This window comes from Coregonus lavaretus (assembly GCF_964263955.1).
Source record: "Coregonus lavaretus genome assembly, contig: HAP1_SCAFFOLD_161, whole genome shotgun sequence".
NCBI lineage: Eukaryota > Metazoa > Chordata > Actinopteri > Salmoniformes > Salmonidae > Coregonus > Coregonus lavaretus.
In genome coordinates this window covers 343,381-367,710 of record NW_028161655.1, presented here as the reverse complement: position 1 = coordinate 367,710, position 24,330 = coordinate 343,381, and the positions used below count along the sequence as shown (strand labels likewise).

The window sequence follows — 24,330 nt, the reverse complement described above, 5'->3', positions numbered from 1 at the left end:
CTCAGCCCAATAACCGCCACCTGACGGTGTTCTGTGAGCTGATGGGCGTGACCTACCAGGACATGTCTCATTGGCTGTGCCACAAGAAGCTGAAGACAGCCCAGGAGACCTACATCAAGCCCATCCCTCGGCTGCAAGCCTCCAATGCCCGCGACGCGCTTGCCAAACACATCTACGCCAAAGTCTTCAACTGGATCGTGGACCACGTCAACAAATCTCTGCGCGCCACTGTCAAACAGCACTCCTTCATAGGAGTCCTGGATATCTATGGGTGGGTGGGTGTGTGTCTGTGCTTGTTTGTGTGTGTGTGTGTGTGTGAGACAATCACTCTCTGACCTCTCCTCTGCTCTCCAGGTTTGAGACGTTTGAGATCAACAGTTTTGAACAGTTCTGTATCAACTATGCTAACGAGAAGCTACAACAGCAGTTTAACATGGTGAGAAAACTGTGTCCTGTCTGAAACTGAACTCCTGTTTAACATGGTGAGAAAACTGTGTGTCCTGTCTGAAACTGAACTCCTGTTTAACATGGTGAGAAAACTGTGTGTCCTGTCTGAAACTGAACTCCTGTTTAACATGGTGAGAAAACTGTGTGTGTCCTGTCTGAAACTGAACTCCAGTTTAACATGGTGAGAAAACTGTGTCCTGTCTGAAACTGAACTCCTGTTTAACATGGTGAGAAAACTGTGTGTCCTGTCTGAAACTGAACTCCTGTTTAAAATGGTGAGAAAACTGTGTGTCCTGTCTGAAACTGAACTCCTGTTTAACATGGTGAGAAAACTGTGTGTCCTGTCTGAAACTGAACTCCTGTTTAACATGGTGAGAAAACTGTGTGTGTCCTGTCTGAAACTGAACTCCTGTTTAACATGGTGAGAAAACTGTGTGTGTCCTGTCTGAAACTGAACTCCTGTTTAACATGGTGAGAAAACTGTGTGTGTCCTGTCTGAAACTGAACTCCTGTGATGCCGTTGTCTAAATAACCCTCTTGTGTGTAAAAGTATTCCAAAAAAACAATATAAATAGATTTATATATTTTATTATTGATGCAGAGTTACAATGTGATGCTCTCTGTACATGCTGACCTTGTCTCTCCTCTCTTCTCCTCTCTCCCCTCTTCTTCTCTCCTCTCTTCTCCTCTCTCCCCTCTTCTTCTCTCCTCTCTTCTCCTCTCTCCCCTCTTCTTCTCTCCTCTCCTCTCCTCTCTCCCCTCCTCTCCTCTCCTGTATTTTCATTTCTCCTCTCCTCTCTTCTCCCCCCTTCTCTCTCCTCCTCCTCTCTACAGCATGTGTTCAAGCTGGAGCAGGAGGAGTATTTGAAGGAGCAGATTCCCTGGACTCTGATAGACTTCTATGATAACCAGCCATGTATCAACCTCATAGAGGCCAAGATGGGAGTACTAGATCTGCTGGACGAAGAGTGCAAAGTACACACATACACACGTACACACACATATACATATATATATATAAATACAGTGGGGAGAACAAGTATTTGATACACTGCCGATTTTGCAGGTTTTCCTACTTACAAAGCATGTAGAGGTCTGTAATTTTTATTATAGGTACACTTCAACTGTGAGAGACGGAATCTAAAACAAAAATCCAGAAAATCACCTTGTATGATTTGTAAGTAATTAATTTGCATTTTATTGCATGACATAAGTATTTGATTACCTACCAACCAGTAAGAATTCCGGCTCTCACAGACCTGTTAGTTTTTCTTTAAGAAGCCCTCCTGTTCTCCACTCATTACCTGTATTAACTGCACCTGTTTAAACTCGTTACCTGTATAAAAGACACCTGTCCACACACTCAATCAAACAGACTCCAACCTCTCCACAATGGCCAAGACCAGAAAGCTGTGTAAGGACATCAGGGATAAAATTGTAGACCTGCACAAGGCTGGGATGGGCTACAGGACAATAGGCAAGCAGCTTGGTGAGAAGGCAACAACTGTTGGCGCAATTATTAGAAAATGGAAGAAGTTCAAGATGACGGTCAATCACCCTCGGTCTGGGGCTCCATGCAAGATCTCACCTCGTGGGGCATCAATGATCATGAGGAAGGTGAGGGATCAGCCCAGAACTACACGGCAGGACCTGGTCAATGACCTGAAGAGAGCTGGGACCACAGCCTCAAAGAAAACCATTAGTAACACACTACGCCGTCATGGATTAAAATCCTGCAGTGCACGCAAGGTCCCCCTGCTCAAGCCAGCGCATGTCCAGGCCCGTCTGAAGTTTGCCAATGACCATCTGGATGATCCAGAGGAGGAATGGGAGAAGGTCATGTGGTCTGATGAGACAAAAATAGAGCTTTTTGGTCTAAACTCCACTCGCCGTGTTTGGAGGAAGAAGCAGGATGAGTACAACCCCAAGAACACCATCCCAACGTGAAGCATGGAGGTGGAAACATCATTCTTTGGGGATGCTTTTCTGCAAAGGGGACAGGACGACTGCACCGTATTGAGGGGAGGATGGATGGGGCCATGTATCGCGAGATCTTGGCCAACAACCTCCTTCCCTCAGTAAGAGCATTGAAGATGGGTCGTGGCTGGGTCTTCCAGCATGACAACGACCCGAAACACACAGCCAGGGCAACTAAGGAGTGGCTCCGTAAGAAGCATCTCAAGGTCCTGGAGTGGCCTAGCCAGTCTCCAGACCTGAACCCAATATAAAATCTTTGGAGGGAGCTGAAAGTCCGTATTGCCCAGCGACAGCCCCAAAACCTGAAGGATCTGGAGAAGGTCTGTAAGGAGGAGTGGGCCAAAATCCCTGCTGCAGTGTGTGCAAACCTGGTCAAGACCTACAGGAAACGTATGATCTCTGTAATTGCAAACAAAGGTTTCTGTACCAAATATTAAGTTCTGCTTTTCTGATGCATCAAATACTTATGTCATGCAATAAAATGCAAATTAATTACTTAAAAATCATACAATGTGATTTTCTGGATTTTTGTTTTAGATTCCGTCTCTCACAGTTGAAGTGTACCTATGATACAAATTACAGACCTCTACATGCTTTGTAAGTAGGAAAACCTGCAAAATCAGCAGTGTATCAAATACTTGTTCTCCCCACTGTGTGTATATATATATATATATATATATATATATATATATATATATATATATATATATACATACATACATACATACATACATACATACATACATACATACATACATACATACATACATACATACATACATACATACATAATGCAGAGGCACACACACACACACTCCCATAACACACACCCCCATAACACAGACACACACACATAGAGTACCTAGTGTGAACCAGTGTTCTGTGTGTCCAGATGCCTAAAGGTTCAGATGACTCGTGGGCCCAGAAGCTGTACAACACCCATCTGAAGACCTGCTCTCTGTTTGAGAAACCTCGCATGTCCAACAAAGCCTTCATCATACAACACTTCGCTGACAAGGTGCTGATCACTGTGTGTTATGTGTGTGCAGTGTTGACGTCTTGGCTGACCCAGTACTGCTGAGTTCTGTTTTAGTATCAGTGTCCGGTTACAGAGAGCGGGAAGTGAGCGGGTTCACTCTATGAATAAAATGAATGCTGTTCTGATTGATAATCTGAGTCCAAGTTGACAGTTCTGTAAATTACTTTGTATTAAAGTGTCAGCAAAATAACCTTATTTTCTAACTGTTGTGTCCAGGTGCAGTACCAGTGTGATGGCTTTCTGGAGAAAAACAAGGACACAGTGAATGAAGAGCAGATCAATGTCCTGAAGGCCAGCAAGGTGTGTGTCCCTGCAAAACACACACACAAATACAAACACGCACACATTCAACTGGTAACACACACACACGATCGATGACTTTCTCACTAGTGTGTGTGTTTGACAGTCTCAGTGTTGTCTCACTGAATGACCTCCGACAGGGAACCCAGTGAAGGTCAGGAGAAACAGCACCCTCTGCTGTCCATGTGGTGTAATGATGATATGTACACAATGGGAGACATTTTCCGCCAAATAGGCCTTGCAGTGTGTGTGTCTGTGTAAGTGTGGGCGTGTGTGTGTGTATAAAGATTCACTCTGCCCGTTGTTCTGTTGTAGAGGCCAGCAGCAGCAGAGCGGGGTAAGGGTTAAAACACTCCTTTAACCCCCTAACACATTAAACACACACAAGGTTTAACTACACTGGAACAATCAGCCATGGCAATACTGTGTGTGTATGTGCTTGTGCGTGTAATTGTGTGTGTGTTGTCATGGAAACCAGCTTGACTAACCAGTAATGGTGTAGACGTGATAATGACTCTTTAATTAGAAATCTAGCAGTTCAACCCATCATCATGGTGTTCGAGAGAAAGAGAGAGGTTCTGTGTGTGTTTATGTCTACAAGAAACACACATTCCTTCTGCCTACCATCAGCAAAGAGATGGCTCAGTCATGTGTTATGCTGTCTGAGCCGACAGACATAGTGCCACGTCTATGGTCTGATGCCATGTTTGAATGGTGTGTTGTCATTACAAACAGCCTTCGGCAGTAGACACCATGACACCTACCCTGTCTGATCTGATGGCCCTTTTTGTTTGGATTCATAGTTTTATATGAATATACTTTTAATGTGTTTTAGATGTATATACTGCAATGATTTTGATTTCCTTGGTTTCTTTCATTTTTGGTTAATCTTTATTTTGTTGTTGTGTTGTTGTTGTTTACATCTGTTGTCCATGTGTGTCTGTCCCATCATGACAACAACCCTTAAACAGCTAAAGGTAAACATTCTGCTGCCCCATTTACCTCTTTCTGTCTCAACCTTTTGTTAGTTCTTTCTTTCTATCCTTGCATCGTCTCTTTCTCCCTGACTCTCTAACCCACACCATTCATTCTTCGTCACTGTGGTCTCACAATAGTTCTAATGGCACTTAAGTGTGTGGGGTGTAGGGGGTGAGGCTGCATGGGCGCTGCAGCACTGGAGACTACCTCTCGGGGGGGTTGAGATGTTTTGGCTGTATCATCCTGCTTAATGGAGCTGAAGCAGTGTTTACCGAACTCGGTCCTGGGGACCCCAAGGGGTGCACATTTTGGTTTTTGCCCTAGCGCTACACAGCTGATTCAAATAATAAACTCACCATCAAGCTGATTTGAATCAGCTGTGTAGTGCCTGGGTCAAAAATCTAAATGTGCACCCTGTGGGTTCACCAGGACCGAGTCTGGGAAACCCTGCCGAATAGAAGCAGCATAGCAGCATTCTACACACACACACAAGAACACAGCTGGAGGACTGAACCCCTTTTGAAAGGCTGCACTGTGGCCCCCTCCCCATTTACAACTTAACCAACAGAGAACACACTAACCAATCGCTTTCTCCTCGAACCATAACATTCTTTGTTGTCATTTTAGATTGTTAGATATAAAGGATTGCATGAATAAGCTGATGATAACAATTCCATAGACTTGTCTGTTATACTATAGACCTTATTATACTTATCATGTAATGTTTAGATGCCGCTGCTCAGCATCATCTCATTCCTTATCAAGGGCTTTTATTGGTCCACATTGTTATTGGTCCAAAAAACTAAAAATATGTATTAATTAGACTACACACATTTTCTGTCCAGAGTTTCCTGTTGTCTTGTTGTACCATTCTGTTAATAGCCAGTCTGTCTGCAGCTTTAGCCACAAACATTATTAGCACTGTTACCTAGCCTAGCCTAGCCACCACCCACATATACCTATGGCTAACTGTTAGCTTAACAAGTTTGTGACGTAACTGTCTGTTGGCTGCTGCTACCTTTATTTATACAGGTAAGTCAATTAAGAACAGTGTCTTATTTGCAATGACGAGGCATGTTTGTGTGTGTACAAATGTTTGTGTGCGGTTGCGTGCCTGTGTGCATGCTTGTGTGTGTGTGTGTGTGTGTGTGTGTGTGTGTGTAGTTGGACCTGCTAGTGGAGCTGTTTCAGGATGAGGAGAAGGCGACCAGTCCGACAGGGACCGCTGCAGGAGGTAGAACACGACTCAGCGTCAAACCAAAAGAGATCAGACCTGGAGCAAGCAGCAAGGAGCACAAGAAGACTGTTGGCTGCCAGGTAGACTGCATCATAGAGACAGTCGCATGCATGCACACACACACAGTGGTGGAAAAAGGACCCAATTGTCATACTTGAGTAAAAGTAAAGATACATTAATAGAAAATGACTCAAGTAAAAGTGAAAGTCACCCCAGTAAAATACTACTAGAGTAAAAGTCTAAAAGTATTTGGTTTTAAATATACTTAAGTATCAAAGTAAATGTAATTGATAAAATGTACTTAAGTATCAAAACTAAAAGTATGAATTATTTCAAACCAGACGGCACCATTTTCTTGTTTTTTTTTAATGTACAGATAGCCAGGGGCACACTCCAACACTCAGACATAATTTACAAACAAAGTATTTGTGTTTAGTGAGTCCGCCAGATCAGAGGCAGTAGATGACCAGGGATGTTCTCTTGATAAGTGCGTGAATTTGACAATTTTCCTGTCCTGCTAAGCATTCAAAATGTAACGAGTACTTTTAGGTGTCAGTGAAAATGTATGGAGTAAAAAGTGCATTATTTTCTTTAGGAATGTAGTGAAGTAAAAGTTGTCAAAAATAAAAATAGTAAAGTACAGATACCAAAAAAAACTACTAAAGTAGTACTTGAAAGTATTTTTACTTAAGTATTTTACACCACTGCACACACACACACACACACACCCCTACAGGCACTCAGACCAGCATTGTGACTTGCCAACCAGAGTCAGAATAGCTGAAATGTAAAAATGAAGCACTTTAATAATCTCCTGTCTTTACTCTTTCTCCTCCTTCTCTGTCCGCTTCTCCCTCTCTCCTCTCCTCTCCTCTCCTCTCCTCTCCTCTCCTCTCCTCTCCTCTTGTAGTTCCGTAACTCTCTGGCAATGTTGATGGAGACTCTGAATGCGACCACTCCTCACTATGTTCGCTGCATCAAGCCCAATGACCTCAAGTTCCCCTTCACGTAAGTGTCTGCATACTAATCTCTGGTTAAATTGCCATAGTACCATCTGACTTGGCAAGATAACGTTAGGTGGATGTAATTGTGATGTTATGAGGCTGAATGGTTCTCTCCAAGTTTGGCTGGTATGGTTTGATTAACTATGTGAATGTTGTATTTAGGTTTGACCCTAACATTAGTGAAATGTTGTCTTTAAGTTTGACCCTAATGTTAGGTGTACGTTGTCTTTAGGTTGACCCTTAGGTTGAGCTGAATGTTGTGTGTGGGTCTGACCCTAACGTTAGGTGAATTTTGTCTTTAGGTTTGACCCTAAGCGAGCGGTGCAGCAGCTCCGAGCCTGTGGTGTTCTTGAAACCATCCGCATCTCAGCCGCAGGCTTCCCATCCAGGTGGACCTACCAGGAGTTCTTCAGTCGTTACCGGGTTCTGATGAAGCAGAAGGACGTCCTGTCGGACAGGAGGCTGACCTGTAGGAACGTCCTGGAGAAACTAGTGCAGGTACGAGGGTCAAGGGTTTGAGATCGACTACATTGCAATCAGACTGCGTAGAATCAAAGATCTACAAATCATCTTACATCCCAACTATTTATGTCAGGGATGGTCAACTCCAGTCCTCGGGGGCCGGAGTGGTGACACACTTTTTCTCCCATCCCTAGTAAACACAGCTCATTAAACTAATTGCATGATTAGTTGATTACTGTGGTCAAAATGAGCAATTCTGGACCTCACCTTGCTGAAACTGATCCTCTAAAACACGTGGTCTGTCTCTTTCCCACCCATCCCTCTCTCCTCTCTCCTCTCTCTCTCTAGGACCAGGATAAGTACCAGTTTGGTAAGACTAAGATCTTCTTCAGGGCTGGTCAGGTTGCCTACCTGGAGAAGCTGAGGGCTGATAAGCTGAGAAAGGCATGCGTCCGCATCCAGAAGACCATCCGCTGCTGGCTGGTACGCAAGAAGTACCTCCGCAAGAAGCATGCCGCCATCACCATCCAGAGATACACCCGCGGACACCAGGCCCGCTGGTCAGTGGAGCACACACCTGTCACTCAACACCCTCTGGACAATCACAATGCAGATAAAAGCAGTTTAGACTGTGTGACTTCCTGAAAAGGAGCCAATCAGAATTGTCTGATGTATTGTAGGAAGTGGTAACATTTTACAAATATTTATTTGTGATTTGATTGATTGATTTGTTAATCCGATCAGTTGGAGGTTATTGGTGGGTAAATTATAGTAATTCAACAGCATGTTTCACCACTTACCCTAACTACACTCTCTCTCTCTCCCCTGCCTCCTCTGACCCCCTTCTCTCTCTCTCCCCTGCCTCCTCTGTCCCCCTTCCCTCTCTCTCTCTCTCCTGCCTCCTCTGTCCCCCTTCTCTCTCTCTCCCCCGGCTTCCTCTGACCCCCCTCTCTCTCTCTCCCCTGCCTCCTCTGACCCCCTTCTCTCTCTCTCCCCTGCCTCCTCTGTCCCCCTTCTCTCTCTCTCCCCTGCCTCCTCTGACCCCCTTCTCTCTCTCTCCCCTGCCTCCTCTGTCCCCCTTCTCTCTCTTTCTCCCCTGCCTCCTCTGACCCCCTTCTCTCTCTCTCCCCTGCCTCCTCTGTCCCCCTTCTCTCTCTCTCCCCTGCCTCCTCTGTCCACCTTCTCTCTCTCTCCCCTGCCTCCTCTGTCCACCTTCCCTTTCTCTCTCTCTCTCCCCCGGCCTCCTCTGTCCCCCTTCTCTCTCTCTCCCCTGCCTCCTCTGTCCACCTTCCCTTTCTCTATCTCTCCCCTGCCTCCTCTGTCCCCCTACTCTCTCTCTCCCCTGCCTCCTCTGTCCACCTTCCCTCTCTCTCTCTCTCTCTCTCTCTCTCCCTCTGCCTCCTCTGTCCCCCTACTCTCTCTCTCCCCTGCCTCCTCTGTCCCCCTTCTCTCTCTCTCCCCTGCCTCCTCTGTTCCCCTTTCCTCTCTCTCTCCCCTGCCTCCTCTATCCCCCTTCTCTCTCTCTCTCTCTCTCTCTCTCTCTCTCTCTCCCCTGCCTCCTCTGTCCCCCTTTCCTCTCTCTCTCTCCCCTGCCTCCTCTGTCCCCCTTCTCTCTCTCTCTCTCTCCCCTGCCTCCTCTGTCCCCCTTCTCTCTCTCTCTCCCCTGCCTCCTCTGTCCCCCTTCTCTCTCTCTTTCTCCCCTGCCTCCTCTGTCCCCCTTCTCTCTCTCTCCCCCGGCCTCCTCTGTCCCCCTTCTCTCTCTCTCCCCTGCCTCCTCTGTCCACCTTCCCTTTCTCTCTCTCTCTCCCCTGGCCTCCTCTGTCCATCTTCCATTTCTCGCTCTCACTCTCCTCTGTCTCCTTCTCTCTCTCCCCTGTCTCCCCCTCCCCTCTCTCACTCTCCCCTGCCTCCCCTCTCCCCCTTCTCTCTCCCCCCTGCCTCTCCTCTCCCCCCTGCCTCCTCTCTCTCTCTCTCTCTCTCTCTCTCTCTCTCTCTCTCTCTCTCTCTCTCTCTCTCTCTCTCTCTCTCTCTCTCTCTCCTGCCGCCTCTGTCCGCCTCCCCTCTCTCCTCCTCCTCTGTCCGCCTCCCCTCTCTCCTCCTCCTCTGTCCCCCTCCCCTCTCTCACTCTCTCCCCTGCCTCCCCTCTTTCTCTCTCCTCCCCCAGTCTGGTTAAGTACATGCGTCAGACCCTGGCAGCCATCACCATCCAGAAGTTCCAGAGGATGTGTGTCCAGAGGAAACTGTACCTCCAGAAGCAGGCTGCTGCCCTGGTCATGCAGACTATCCTCAGAGCATACATGGCCCGACAGAAATACCAAGGGGTGAGAGACGCATACACTATATACACACACACACTACATACACTACACACACACACACACACGTTATGTTCTTCTATCCTCGTGGGGACCTAACATTTATTTCCATTAAATTATATTTTCCCTTACCATAACCCTAATCATAACTTTAACCCTAAACCTAACTCCTAACCCTAAACCTAACCACTAGCCCCTTACCCTAACGCTAATTGTAACCCTAACCCTAATTGTAACCCTAAACCAAACCCCTAAGCTTAAAATAGCCTTTTTCCTTGTTTTACTATCTTTGTGGGGGGAGATTTTGTGATTTTAGGTCCCCACAAGGATAGAAGAACCAACTCACACATACACACTCCTAGCACTGCCAGCTAATAACGCAGCCCTCCTGCATGTCTGTCAGCAGTGTGGTTTATAAATAACTCCAGTGCAACGTTGGATGGACGTGAGTCACCAGTCACCCTCATACCTGGACCACTCCCAAGGAGCTAGGGAGAGAACTCAGCTGGTGTCTCTCTGGTCACTGGGAGCTAGGGAGAGAACTCAGCTGGTGTCTCTCTGGTCACTGGGAGCTAGGGAGAGATCTAGGCTGGTGTCTTTATGGTTACTGGGAACTAGGGAGAGAACTAGGCTGGTGTCTCTCTGGTCACTAGGAGCTAGGGAGAGAACTAGGCTGGTGTCTCTCTGGTCACTGGGAGCTAGGGAGAGATCTAGGCTGGTGTCTTTATGGTTACTGGGAACTAGGGAGAGAACTAGGCTGGGGTCTCTCTGGTCACTGGGAGCTAGGGAGAGAACTAGGCTGGTGTCTCTCTGGTCACTGGGGCCATGTTAGGGTCAGGTGACATGGCAGTAGTTAGGGACTGTCCCACTGACTGACACACACAGCTGACCTCTTTAACATAACCCTGCTAGGATACCACTTTCTATTGCTCTCTCTGTCTTTCTATCAACACTCTGTCTCTATCTTTCTGTGCATCTGTATATGTCTCTCTCTCTCTGCTGCTCTCTCACTCTCTGCCTCTCTTTCTCTGTCTCTGTCTCTGTCATCACTCGTCTGTTATATTAGGTAGAAAGTAGATAGATCTCCTGTTGTTGTGGATTAACAGCAAGATGAAGCCCAGGAGACCAATAAGAGTTCAGCAACACCAGAACGCTCACATTACATTCACAGGAACTAACTCTCTCTTTCTCCCTCTCTCTCCACAGTTGCTGCGTAACCACAAAGCTGTGTTCATCCAGAAACACGTGCGTGGCTGGCTGGCCAGACAGCGGTACAAGCGCTCCCTGCGAGCCATCGTCTATCTGCAGTGCTGCATCAGGAGGATGAAGGCCAAGAAAGAGCTAAAGAAGCTGAAAATCGAGGCCCGCTCCGTTGAACACTTCAAGAAGCTTAACGTCGGCATGGAGAACAAGATCATGCAGCTGCAGAGGAAGTTAGACGAACAGGTGAGGCTCTGTGGAAACCAGGCGGACATTTTTGATCTTTTTGCAGCTGGAAGTAGCCACCCTAATAACAAACTCTCCTCCAAGAGTGACTGCTCAAAAATAATAGAATATGCATCTTCACACATTACATTAAAATGGACTAACCCTACCTCTCTCTCTCTCCTTCCCCTCATCCTCTCCCTCCCCCCAGGCTAAAGACAACCGTGTGACTAGCGAGCGGCTGAACTGTCTGGAGACGTCCCACGCGGTGGAGAGTGAGAAGCTGAAGGTGGAGGTGTCTAAGCTGAAGGGGATAGAAGAGGAAGCCAAGAACAACGCCAACCGTGTCACTTCCCTTCTGGAGGAGCTGGAGAAGCTGAGGAAGGAGCTGACCACCACCCAGAAAGAGAAGAAGACCATAGAGGACTGGGCTACCAAGTACAGGGATGAGATGGAAAAGGTGAGGGGTGAGGAGGGGGTTAGGGAGAGGGTGAGGTGGGGTGAGGAGGGGGTTAGGGAGAGGGTGAGGTGGGGTGAGGAGGGTGGTGGGATAGAACATTTCTCACCTACTCAAGTCATCTCTTCATCTTCTCTCCTCCAGTCACTTCTCAGATATATTTAAGTGAAATGGCTCCCTTTCATACATATTCCCCATAGTGGCCCTATAGAAATGTGACAAGTTTGTATAAGAATGTGTAAAGATGTTTTTGCCAGAGGATACAGTGTTTGTGTCGTGGTTCAATGGTTTAGGACCCAGGGGAATCTACTGCAGACTGGGCACATGGCGGGCTGGGAGGCCATTGCCTTGGTGCAGGTGAGACAGGTAGACTAGTAGTCGAGAGCAGGTAGACTAGTGCTAGCTGTGCAGTACAGTAGAGCAGTCCTCCAGAAGCCCAGGGAAATCAACTCATCCCCAATGTCCCTAGGGTCCAGACCTGGGTCAGATACAGAACATCTGTCAAATACTGAAGATGCACTTGATTTGTCTCACCTTGTACACTGGAACCAATGGAAATGTTCTCAAACTCCACCCACTCTGCACATTGGTCCAGCTAATCAAGTGCATCTTTAAGTATTTGAAACTATTTGACCCAGATCTGCTAGTATTCTCAAATTGATGGATTACTGACCAATAGGCTGTGGTAGACTTTATTTAAGTATGTTCTCTTTTGTGTGTAGATGGTAGCAGAGCTGAAGGAGCAGAATGGTCTGCTGAAGACCGAGAAAGACGACCTGAACCGAATGATCAAAGAACAGAGCCAGCAGATGACAGGTACCAACCAATCACTGTTACTAGCTTTAGAACAATCACATTCACTGTTACTAGCTTTAGAACAATCACATTCACTGTTACTATCTTTAGACCTATCACATTCCGTGTTAATACTTTTAGACCAATCACATTCATTGTTGAAGTTCCATACAGAGAATTTATGATATGTTCCCCACGCATGCTGAAAATGTCTTCTTTCTCCTCTCTCTCCCCCCTCTCCCTCTTTCCCTTCTTCTCTCTGTCCTCTGTCCTCCCCCTCTCCCCCCTACCCCCTTTCAATCTCCCTCCCTCCCCGTCTCACCCTCCTCCCCCTCTCAGAGAAAATGGCTCGTGCATTAGCGGAGGAGACTCAGCAGTTGGAGAGCGATCTGAACGAGGAGAGGTCTCGCTACCAGAACCTCCTAACAGAACACCTGAGACTGGAGGAACGCTACGACGACCTCAAGGAAGAAATCACACTCTCTGTGGTAGGAGGCACACGTATAGCATGTCAACATTTTCACACTCACTGGACTGAACCATACCACACATACTTACACACTTACAGACACGCCACACCACCCCACCATGCTACACACACACACAACACAAACACACTGCACCACAACACAAACACACACATACACACTAACGTCCCCTTGCCCCTCCTTTCTTTAGAGTGTGCCCAAGCCCGGCCACAGGAGAACAGACTCCACCCACAGCAGCAACGGATCAGAGTGCACCTACAACTCCGAGTTCGCCGAATCAGAAGAAAGCTCCCGACATGGAGAAGTGAGTGGGGTGGGACTTAGACAGGAACATCCTCTAACCATTAGAAAATGTTACAAAAACCTGTTTATGTTGCTTCAAACTGTTCTGTAGTTATTTTAACAGTTATTACAACTACAACCCTGCAGAATTGGTAATCATACAGTAAAAAACGTTCTGTAACATTTTAGTGTTGACAGCTAATGTCTTTAATGCCCTGATGATGCCCCGAAGCTCCGCCTGTCAGTGTCCTTCCTGTCTCTGACCTCACTTCCTGTTGTGACAGGATGTGACCCGGGGCATGGACACGTCTCTGACTCTGAAGCTGCAGAAGCGCGTGACGGAGCTGGAGCAGGAGAAATCCTCTCTCCGCAACGAGCTCGAGAACAAGGAGGAGCAGTTCCAGCGGGCTAGAGTCAGGGTACAGCGACAGTACTACACAATATTACTACAATACTATGCAGTATTACTGTATTACAACCACATTCTTACTTACTTTACTGTCGGACCGCTCTTTCTGTCTCTCTGTCTGTGTGTCAGGATGATGAGGAGCATAGGAAATCTCGTGGAGCAGAACTGGAGTACGAGTCGCTCAAGGTATTGTATTGGAATCCGAATAGATATCCAATCTACTCATCTACTCTAGTGGGTAGTGGGTGGGGGCTAGGACTTAGGGCCTAGGGCAGTGGTGGGCAACAGCTCGTGGCTCAAGGGCCCCGGGGCCTGCCAGTTGCCCATCACGGGGCTAGGGGTTGATTTGGGACTGTATTAGCTGGGTGAGTGTGCTGTGTACATAGAGATAGATAGAGATCTCTAGATGATATATATATATATATATATAACCCATTTTAGCATTGACATTGCCATCTCTATGGGTGTGTATTAATTCTCTGCCTGTCGCCGGCGGCATCCATCTTTATTTCACAGCGCCAGGAGCTGGATTCGGAGAACAAGAAGCTGAAGCACGACTTGACCGCCATGAGGCAGAGCCTGCTGGGTAATGCAGGCGCTGGGGCAGGTGCACCAGGAAGTCCACCTTACAAAGTTCTCATGGACCAACTGAACTCTTCCTGCGAGGAGCTGGAGGTGCGGAAAGAGGAGGTGCTGATTCTACGATCCCAACTGGTCTCTCAGAAGGAGGCCATGCAGCACAAGGTAGGAGACATGGAGGGATCCATACACACACACACGCATATACAGTGGGGGAAAAAAGTATTTAGTCAGCCACCAATTGTGCAAGTTCTCCCACTTAAAAAGATGAGAGAGGCCTGTAATTTTCATCATAGGTACACGTCAACTATGACAGACAAATTGAGGAAAAAAAATCCAGAAAATCACATTGTAGGATTTTTAATGAATTTATTTGCAAATTATGGTGGAAAATAAGTATTTGGTCACCTACAAACAAGCAAGATTTCTGGCTCTCACAGACCTGTAACTTCTTCTTTAAGAGGCTCCTCTGTCCTCCACTCGTTACCTGTATTAATGGCACCTGTTTGAACTTGTTATCAGTATAAAAGACACCTGTCCACAACCTCAAACAGTCACACTCCAAACTCCACTATGGCCAAGACCAAAGAGCTGTCAAAGGACACCAGAAACAAAATTGTAGACCTGCACCAGGCTGGGAAGACTGAACCTGCAATAGGTAAGCAGCTTGGTTTGAAGAAATCAACTGTGGGAGCAATTATTAGGAAATGGAAGACATACAAGACCACTGATAATCTCCCTCGATCTGGGGCTCCACGCAAGATCTCACTCCGTGGGGTCAAAATGATCACAAGAACGGTGAGCAAAAATCCCAGAACCACACGGGGGGACCTAGTGAATGACCTGCAGAGAGCTGGGACCAAAGTAACAAAGCCTACCATCAGTAACACACTACGCCGCCAGGGACTCAAATCCTGCAGTGCCAGACGTGTCCCCCTGCTTAAGCCAGTACATGTCCAGGCCCGTCTGAAGTTTGCTAGAGTGCATTTGGATGATCCAGAAGAGGATTGGGAGAATGTCATATGGTCAGATGAAACCAAAATATAACTTTTTGGTAAAAACTCAACTCGTCGTGTTTGGAGGACAAAGAATGCTGAGTTGCATCCAAAGAACACCATACCTACTGTGAAGCATGGGGGTGGAAACATCATGCTTTGGGGCTGTTTCTCTGCAAAGGGACCAGGACGACTGATCAGTGTAAAGGAAAGAATGAATGGGGCCATGTATCGTGAGATTTTGAGTGAAAACCTCCTTCCATCAGCAAGGGCATTGAAGATGAAACGTGGCTGGGTCTTTCAGCATGACAGTGATCCCAAACACACCGCCTGGGCAACGAAGGAGTGGCTTCGTAAGAAGCATTTCAAGGTCCTGGAGTGGCCTAGCCAGTCTCCAGATCTCAACCCCATAGAAAATCTTTGGAGGGAGTTGAAAGTCCGTGTTGCCCAGCGACAGCCCCAAAACATCACTGCTCTAGAGGAGATCTGCATGGAGGAATGGGCCAAAATACCAGCAACAGTGTGTGAAAACCTTGTGAAGACTTACAGAAAACGTTTGACCTGTGTCATTGCCAACAAAGGGTATATAACAAAGTATTGAGAAACTTTTGTTATTGACCAAATACTTATTTTCCACCATAATTTGCAAATAAATTCATTAAAAATCCTACAATGTGATTTTCTGGATTTTTTTCCCTCATTTTGTCTGTCATAGTTGACGTGTACCTATGATGAAAATTACAGGCCTCTCTCATCTTTTTAAGTGGGAGAACTTGCACAATTGGTGGCTGACTAAATACTTTTTTTCCCCACTGTACACAGACACGTGTAAACACACACACTGACACATGCACAGACCTGCAGAGATACACACACACACACACACACACACACACACACACACACACACACACACACAAACCCTTTCATGTCTGTCCACTGCACTAACAATGCTTCTAACACTCCAGTCTCTTCTCTCTTCTGTTCTACTGTCTCTCTCTCCTCCCATGTCTTCCTAAAGGATGAGAAGGTACTAGAACTCCCCTGCTGACTGCATGCTCTGGGAATGACTAGCTTAACGTGCCCACACACACACGTGCCACTGATTATTTGCATGTAACCCCACCGTATGTATAGTCTTTAGGTTCACAATACTGGATGGGTCAAGATTAAAGTGGAATAATAGTGTCATACTGTCTGCTCTGTTCTCTGACTCTCTGTTTTCTGTCTTATCTACATGACTGATGGTTCTTTTTCTCTCACTCTCTCTCATCCCCCTCCATGTCATCCCTCTATCAAGGAGACAATGACAGAGCCAGTGCACTATGTAGATGATGTCCATAAGATGAAGGACTCTGGTGCAATCACTCAGGCTTATCTAGGACTCAAAGAGACCAACAGGTACATCTCTCTCTTTCCCTCTCTCGCTTTCCCTCCCCCTCTATCTCCTTCTCTCTGTCACCCTCTTTACCTTTCTCTCCCCCTTTCCCTTCTTCCCCCCCAGAGTGCCACGGAGGACTCTCCACCAGTATGTGTGACGTACTCCATGAGTACACTTGGTGTGTGTGTGTGATCTGTATGTGTTTGAGAACTGTGTATGTGTGAACTACTCTCTCTGTTTTGCACAGATCTCCCAGGTTCTTGCGTAAACCATTAGAAGCCAATGAGCTCCTTAATCGGCTCAGGTAACCAATCAGATGTGGCCTTTGCATCATGAGGCGGAGCATGCATGGCCACGCTGACCAATGGGGATTGAGCAAGACTGAGTGGAGGCTTTTTATTGGATAGGCTAATACAGTTGATGATGGCTGGCTGATATTGAATGCTATATTAATGCTATATTATGTAGGTGATTAAACTAAGCTAGGTTTGCTTCAGTAGCAGTGGGTCTGCTTATTTTGCACGCCAGGCGATGCCTAACCTGTACTGTACTGTAAGCGGCAAAGGCGGCATAAGCCGGCCTACTAACTAGTATGATGATGACGCTAAGCTAGGTTAGCCTCCGTAGCATTGGTCATCGAACTAGCATGGAGATTAAGCATAGCTAGGTTAGCCTACATAGCATTGGTCATCTAACTAGCATGTTGAGGCTATGCTAGGTTAGCCTCCGTATGGGTTTAGGGTTAGGCATGAATGATGCACAGACTCTAAATTACTAATCAGCTCTATGAAATGTCTTCTTCTGCATGGAACCAAACCTGCATCTTTACCAACCATGTGTTTCCCTGTGTTGTGTTACTTAGTTCCATCATGTTGCTACCACCCTATGTGTTAAGTTGCATTAAGAATCCTTGTCATTTCAGATTTTGTTAATTTTGCTTGTTCTGAACCAGGGGTTGGAACCAATATTATTTTCCAATCGTTTTGTTCTGAACAGAACCATACATTTTTTGTTTCTGTTCCACTGTTCCGACCAGAAGAAAAACGTTTTGAACCGGTTCGAACCCAACAAAAAGTGACGGTTTAAATCATTCCTTTCTGTTCCTTTTTAAACCTCTGAAATTGACATTTTTACAGTTAGCTCAACATTAAATGACTTCACCAATCAGTGAGGATACAGCAGCTTGCTATGGAGCGGACAAGCTATTTTCATGCGTTGGACAGACGAGTGTAGGGTGTTGGATGCGACTGAAATGTTGCGGGTGGGGAGAGAATGAGAGAGGCTGGAGGAGGCTTGAAACACATCTGGGCATCTTGTTGTTATGACATGCATCATCTGAATTAGGCCCACAGAATTATACCTTCGGAAGAGCGGCTTATATGAAGGAACTCTGAATGTCTTTGAACTTCAGAAAGTTGTCTTAACGTTGGATCAGCTAGCTAGCTAACAAGCTTGTTTGTGCAGAGCGGCACCAGAATTAAAATCAAAACACGTCTTACCTTTTTGTAGTTAATAAATCCAATGTGAAACATGATAACTATAGTACCTTTTTGTAGTTAATAAATCCAATGTGAAACATGATAACTATAGTGTCCTTAACTAGCATTGAAAAGGTTAATCCATTCTTCTCTAATAAAACAATTCTGAATCAGGCGTGTAACGTCAGTAGGCTAGTAGACTACGCTTCTGAGGGGCAGGTAGCCTACACGCACACACAGGCAGACACTGGAATACGTTTCTGAGTGACAGAGTGTGAGGGCTTTGCATATGCGCTTTGTTGTATGAAAAATGTATGGACTCACTAACTGTAAGTCGCTCTGGATAAGAGCGTCTGCTAAATGACTAAAATGTCAAATGTAAATGTTCGGACTGGAAAAAAATGCATGGAAAGTAAAAGAACGTTATTAACCGGTTCCATGCTTTTAAAATAATGGTTCTGTTCCGTAACAGTATAGATCACTTTTGTTCTGATTCTGTTCCTTGAAAAATTTATTTATTTTTCGGTTTTCCGTTCTGTTCCCTGAACCGGTTCCAACCCCTGTTCTAAACACACATTTATTCAGTATACTAAGCAGAACAAGCTGACACACACACACACACACACACACACACACACACACACAGCATGAGACTAGACCATGTCTGTCATGTCATGAACTGCACCACCCCACCTCCTCTAGTCCACCACCACCCCACCTCCCCTAGTCCACCACCACCCCACCTCCCCTAGTCCACCACCACCCCACCTCCTCTAGTCCACCACCACCCCACCTCCTCTAGTCCACCACCACCCCACCTCCTCTAGTCCACCACCACCCCACCTCCCCTAGTCCACCACCACCCCACCTCCTCTAGTCCACCACCACCCCACCTCCTCTAGTCCACCACCACCCCACCTCCCCTAGTCCACCACCACCCCACCTCCTCTAGTCCACCACCACCCCACCTCCTCTAGTCCCCCACCACCCCACCTCCTCTAGTCCACCACCACCCCACCTCCTCTAGTCCACCACCACCCCACCTCCCCTAGTCCACCACCACCCCACCTCCTCTAGTCCACCACCACCCCACCTCCTCTAGTCCACCACCACCCCACCTCCCCTAGTCCACCACCACCCCACCTCCTCTAGTCCACCACCACCCCACCTCCCCTAGTCCACCACCACCCCACCTCCTCTAGTCCACCACCACCCCACCTCCTCTAGTCCCCCACCACCCCACCTCCTCTAGTCCACCACCACCCCACCTCCTCTAGTCCACCACCACCCCACCTCCCCTAGTCCACCACCACCCCACCTCCTCTAGTCCACCACCACCCCACCTCCTCTAGTCCACCACCACCCCACCTCCCCTAGTCCACCACCACCCCACCTCCTCTAGTCCACCACCACCCCACCTCCTCTAGTCCCCCACCACCCCACCTCCCCTAGTCCACCACCACCCCACCTCCTCTAGTCCACCACCACCCCACCTCCTCTAGTCCACCACCACCCCACCTCCCCTAGTCCACCACCACCCCACCTCCCCTAGTCCACCACCACCCCACCTCCTCTAGTCCACCACCACCCCACCTCCTCTAGTCTACCACCACCCCACCTCCCCTAGTCCACCACCACCCCACCTCCTCTAGTCTACCACCACCCCACCTCCCCTAGTCCACCACCACCCCACCTCCTCTAGTCCACCACCACCCCACCTCCTCTAGTCCACCACCTCCCCTAGTCCACCACCACCCCACCTCCTCTAGTCCACCACCACCCCACCTCCTCTAGTCCACCACCACCCCACCTCCCCTAGTCCACCACCACCCACCTCCCCTAGTCCACCACCACCCCACCTCCTCTAGTCTACCACCACCCCACCTCCCTTAGTCCACCACCACCCCACCTCCCCTAGTCCACCACCACCCCACCTCCTCTAGTCCACCACCACCACACCTCCCCTAGTCCTCCACCACCCCACCTCCTCTAGTCTACCACCACCCCACCTCCCTTAGTCCACCACCACCCCACCTCCTCTAGTCCACCACCACCCCACCTCCTCTAGTCCACCACCACCCCACCTCCCCTAGTCCACCACCACCCCACCTCCTCTAGTCCACCACCACCCCACCTCCCCTAGTCCACCACCACCCCACCTCCCCTAGTCCACCACCACCCCACCTCCCCTAGTCCACCACCACCCCACCTCCTCTAGTCCACCACCACCCCACCTCCTCTAGTCCACCACCACCCCACCTCCTCTAGTCCACCACCACCCCACCTCCTCTAGTCCACCACCACCCCACCTCCTCTAGTCCACCACCACCCCACCTCCTCTAGTCCACCACCACCCCACCTCCCCTAGTCCACCACCACCCCACCTCCTCTAGTCCACCACCACCCCACCTCCTCTAGTCCACCACCACCCCACCTCCTCTAGTCCACCACCACCCCACCTCCCCTAGTCCACCACCACCCCACCTCCTCTAGTCCACCACCACCCCACCTCCTCTAGTCCACCACCACCCCACCTCCCCTAGTCCACCACCACCCCACCTCCCCTAGTCCTCCTCTTTATTTTGCCTTTTTTATGTTCCCTTTCTTTCCTTTGTTTTTGTGTCAGATCTCCCACTGCTGACTTCCATAGGCTGAATGAGGACGGAGAGCTGTGGCTGGTATATGAAGGGTTAAAAGAGACCAACAGGTTAACCGTGCGTGCGTGCGTGCGTGCGTGCGTGTGTGTGTGTGTGTGTGTGTGGACCAGGGATGGTGTGGGGCTGTTGACTCTTGCTCCCTCATCACATATTTTCTCCTTCCTGCTTTCCCAACCTCCTATAGTAGTTCTAAGAATTCTTCTTCTTCTTCTCTCTCCATCCCCCCCTCTCAGACTGTTGGAGGGCCAGATGCAGCAGCAGCGGCGTAGCTATGACAACGAGGTGGAGGTGTTGCGAGGGGAGTTACAGAGTGTTAAAGAGGAGAATAACCGTCAACAACAGCTGCTGGCCCAGAACCTGCAGCTTCCACCAGAGGCACGCATAGAGGCTAGTCTACAGCATGAGATCACACGACTCACCAACGAAAACCTGGTACGTTACACACACACACACGCTTACACACACACACACACACACACACATCGTATACAGACACATGTACACACTCATATACACACATACAGACATGCACTGAGTGTACAAAACATTAAGGACACCTGCTCTTTCCATGACATAGACTGTCCAGGTGAATCCAGGTGAAAGCTATGATCCCTTATTGATGTCACTTGTTAAATCCACTTCAATCAGTGTAGATGAAGGGGAGGAGACAAGTTAAAGAAGGATTTTTAAGCCTTAAGACAATTGAGACATGGATTGTGTATGTGTGCCATTCAGAGGGTGAATGGGCGAGACAAAACATTTAAGTGCCTTTGAACGGGGTATGGTAGTAGGTGCCAGGTGCACTGGTTTGTGTCAAGAACTGCAACGCTGCTGGGTTTTTCACGCTCAACAGTTTCCCGTGTGTATCAAGAATGGTCCACCACCCAAACATCTAGCCAACTTGACACAACTGTGGGAAGCATTGGAGTCAACATGGGCCAGCATCCTTGTGGAACACTTTCGAGACCTTGTAGAGTCCATGCCCCGACAAATTTAAGGCTGTTCTGAGGGGAAAGGGGGGGGGGTGCAACTCAATATTAGGAAGGTGTCCTTAATGTTTTGTACACTCCCGTGTATACACACGCTTACAAACATGCAAACGTGTACACACATACAGTCACATGCACACACATTTCAAAACACAAATTGTATTACTTTTGCAAAAATTATTTAAACATTCAAAATGTCAGGGATACATGAACACACTCACATACTCATACATGATCACTGGCCCCACCAAAGAAAACCTGGTGCCATCAACCAGCACTTCCCTTATTGGTCAGTAGTGGTACTGTGTCCGACACCACCCAGGTGTGTGTCCTGTGAGAACACACTCTGATGTGTGTGGCTGTCACCTAACAGGAGATGCTGCTGACTGAGGATCCAACAGCATATCGCAGCGCCAAAGTCAACATATTACGACGGATGGTTGTATGTAGAGTCTCTAAGGACATTGTGTGTGTTTCTCTGCACGTGTGTGACCACTAACAGAGTTTGGTGTGTGTTTTTTATGGAGCTGTGTCAGATTTCTACTCTAACTCTGCAGCAGTGTGTGTTAACCCATGGCAGACAAATCCAGTAGAGCACCTCTTCTCTCTAACTCACATAGGAGGTCAATGTGTTAAACCCAGCACCTCTTCTCTCTAATTCACACAGGAGGTCAATGTGTTAAACCCAGCACCTCTTCTCTCTAACTCACACAGGAGGTCAATGTGTTAAACCCAGCACCTCTTCTCTCTAACTCACACAGGAGGTCAATGTGTTAAACCCAGCACCTCTTCTCTCTGTTAACACACAGCCAAGCCTTGTTTCAAATCAGCACCCCGACTCTCTCTAACCCCACAGAGGACCAAATAAGTACCCCCTATTTTAAATCAACCCCCTCTCTTTCTCCAACCCACTGGGTAATGGAGCCAGTTTTTTGTCTGAACTTTGACCTTTGTCAGCTTCTTGTTTGACCGCTGATCCCTTCGCTTTGATAAACTGATCGATTGCTGCCGATCTCACCTCTCTCTCTCTCTCTCTCTCTCTCTTAGGACCTCATGGAACAGCTGGAGAAGCAGGATAAGACTATCCGTAAGCTTAAGAAACAGCTGAAGGTGTTCTCTAAGAAGATTGGAGAAATGGGAGGTAAGGAAGGAGACGTACCTGACCGTCTGTGTAGATGGGTGACTGTTGGACCTGAACTTGTGTATATCTATAACTTGTGTATATGTACCTAAACGTGTGTGTGTGTGTGTGTGTGTGTGTGTAGCTGGCCAGGGTGAGACTATATCTCCGGGTCAGATGGTTGAAGAGACGGTCCGTCCAGTGAACATTCCTCGTCGGGAGAAAGACTTCCAGGGAATGTTGGAGTACAAGAAGGAGGATGAGCTGAAACTGGTTAAGAACCTCATACTGGGTATGTAACCTCCACTCTGACCTCTAACCCCGACCTCTAACCATTCTCAATATTGCACTCTCTCTTTTATCCGTCTCTCTCACCACCTCTCTCTCTCTCTATGAGTGTTAGAAATACGTTTTTCTGTTCATACATCGATACAGGCATATATATAGATAATCCAATAGTCTATTGTAACAATCAATTATCTCTAACAGAGTTGAAGCCTCGGGGTGTAGCGGTGAATCTGATCCCAGGCCTCCCAGCCTACATCCTCTTCATGTGTCTGAGACATGCTGACTATGTCAACGATGACCAGAAGGTCAGGACCCTGCTCACATCTACCATCAACAGCATCAAGAAGATACTCAAGGTGCGTGTGGGGGGGTGCCTTTGATATTGATCTATGCTGTGTCCCAAATGGCAACCTATTCCCTTTATAGTGCACTACTTTTGACCAGGGTCCATAGGGCTCAGGTCAAAAGTAGTGCACTATATAGGGAACAGGGTGCCATTTGGGGCGCACACCCTATGATGTCAGTAACACTACAGTAAGTTGCTGTTATACTTGTGTAGTAACCCTGTAGTTCCACTAGTAACCATACTGCATATCCATCTCTTCTAATTGTCCCTCTCCTCTTTATCCTCTGTCAGAAACGGGGGGATGACTTTGAGACAGTCTCCTTCTGGCTGTCCAACACCTGCCGCTTCCTACACTGTCTCAAACAGTACAGCGGAGATGAGGTGAGACAGGACCCAGCACACACACACACACACACACACACACACACACACAAATGCTTACAGACCGAGACGACACACACACACACAAACAAATGCTAAAACAAATACACAACCAAATGCTTACAGACCGAGACACACACACACACACACACACACACACAGTCTCAAACAGTACAGCGGAGATGAGGTACACCCCAAAACACAGACACACTTTATTCTTGCGTTGCTCCAACTTGTTTGTGTCTGTTTCTCTCTCTTTCTCCTCCTCCTCTCTGTTCCTGCAGTCGTTTATGAAGCACAACACTCCTAAGCAGAATGATCACTGCCTGTCTAACTTTGACCTGGCTGAGTACCGTCAGGTCCTCAGTGACCTGGCCATTCAGATCTACCAGCAGCTCATCAAATGCATGGAGAACATCCTACAGCCCATGATCGGTGAGTATACCACGCTGTGTGTGTGTGTGTCCTGTGTGTGTAGGATCACACCACTAACGTGTGTGT

General features: G+C 47.7%; 1 protein-coding gene across 1 annotated transcript in view; it reads left to right on the top strand.

The window, feature by feature from the left end:
- Positions 1-24,330, top strand: part of LOC311120274 (unconventional myosin-Va-like) — a 50,213-nt gene that overhangs the window by 21,500 nt on the left and 4,383 nt on the right. Inside the window, exons 10-36 of the mRNA XM_084194903.1 lie at positions 6-271; positions 355-436; positions 1,282-1,422; positions 3,317-3,442; positions 3,680-3,763; positions 5,906-6,058; positions 6,889-6,986; positions 7,285-7,480; positions 7,793-8,004; positions 9,609-9,765; positions 10,966-11,205; positions 11,396-11,644; positions 12,364-12,457; positions 12,776-12,924; positions 13,115-13,228; positions 13,491-13,625; positions 13,745-13,801; positions 14,132-14,359; positions 16,490-16,590; positions 20,675-20,755; positions 20,939-21,137; positions 22,068-22,136; positions 22,742-22,835; positions 22,960-23,106; positions 23,304-23,458; positions 23,740-23,829; positions 24,114-24,264. Coding sequence (XP_084051029.1) covers positions 6-271; positions 355-436; positions 1,282-1,422; positions 3,317-3,442; positions 3,680-3,763; positions 5,906-6,058; positions 6,889-6,986; positions 7,285-7,480; positions 7,793-8,004; positions 9,609-9,765; positions 10,966-11,205; positions 11,396-11,644; positions 12,364-12,457; positions 12,776-12,924; positions 13,115-13,228; positions 13,491-13,625; positions 13,745-13,801; positions 14,132-14,359; positions 16,490-16,590; positions 20,675-20,755; positions 20,939-21,137; positions 22,068-22,136; positions 22,742-22,835; positions 22,960-23,106; positions 23,304-23,458; positions 23,740-23,829; positions 24,114-24,264 — 3,868 coding nt within the window. The remainder of the gene's footprint in view (positions 1-5; positions 272-354; positions 437-1,281; positions 1,423-3,316; positions 3,443-3,679; positions 3,764-5,905; positions 6,059-6,888; positions 6,987-7,284; positions 7,481-7,792; positions 8,005-9,608; positions 9,766-10,965; positions 11,206-11,395; positions 11,645-12,363; positions 12,458-12,775; positions 12,925-13,114; positions 13,229-13,490; positions 13,626-13,744; positions 13,802-14,131; positions 14,360-16,489; positions 16,591-20,674; positions 20,756-20,938; positions 21,138-22,067; positions 22,137-22,741; positions 22,836-22,959; positions 23,107-23,303; positions 23,459-23,739; positions 23,830-24,113; positions 24,265-24,330) is intronic.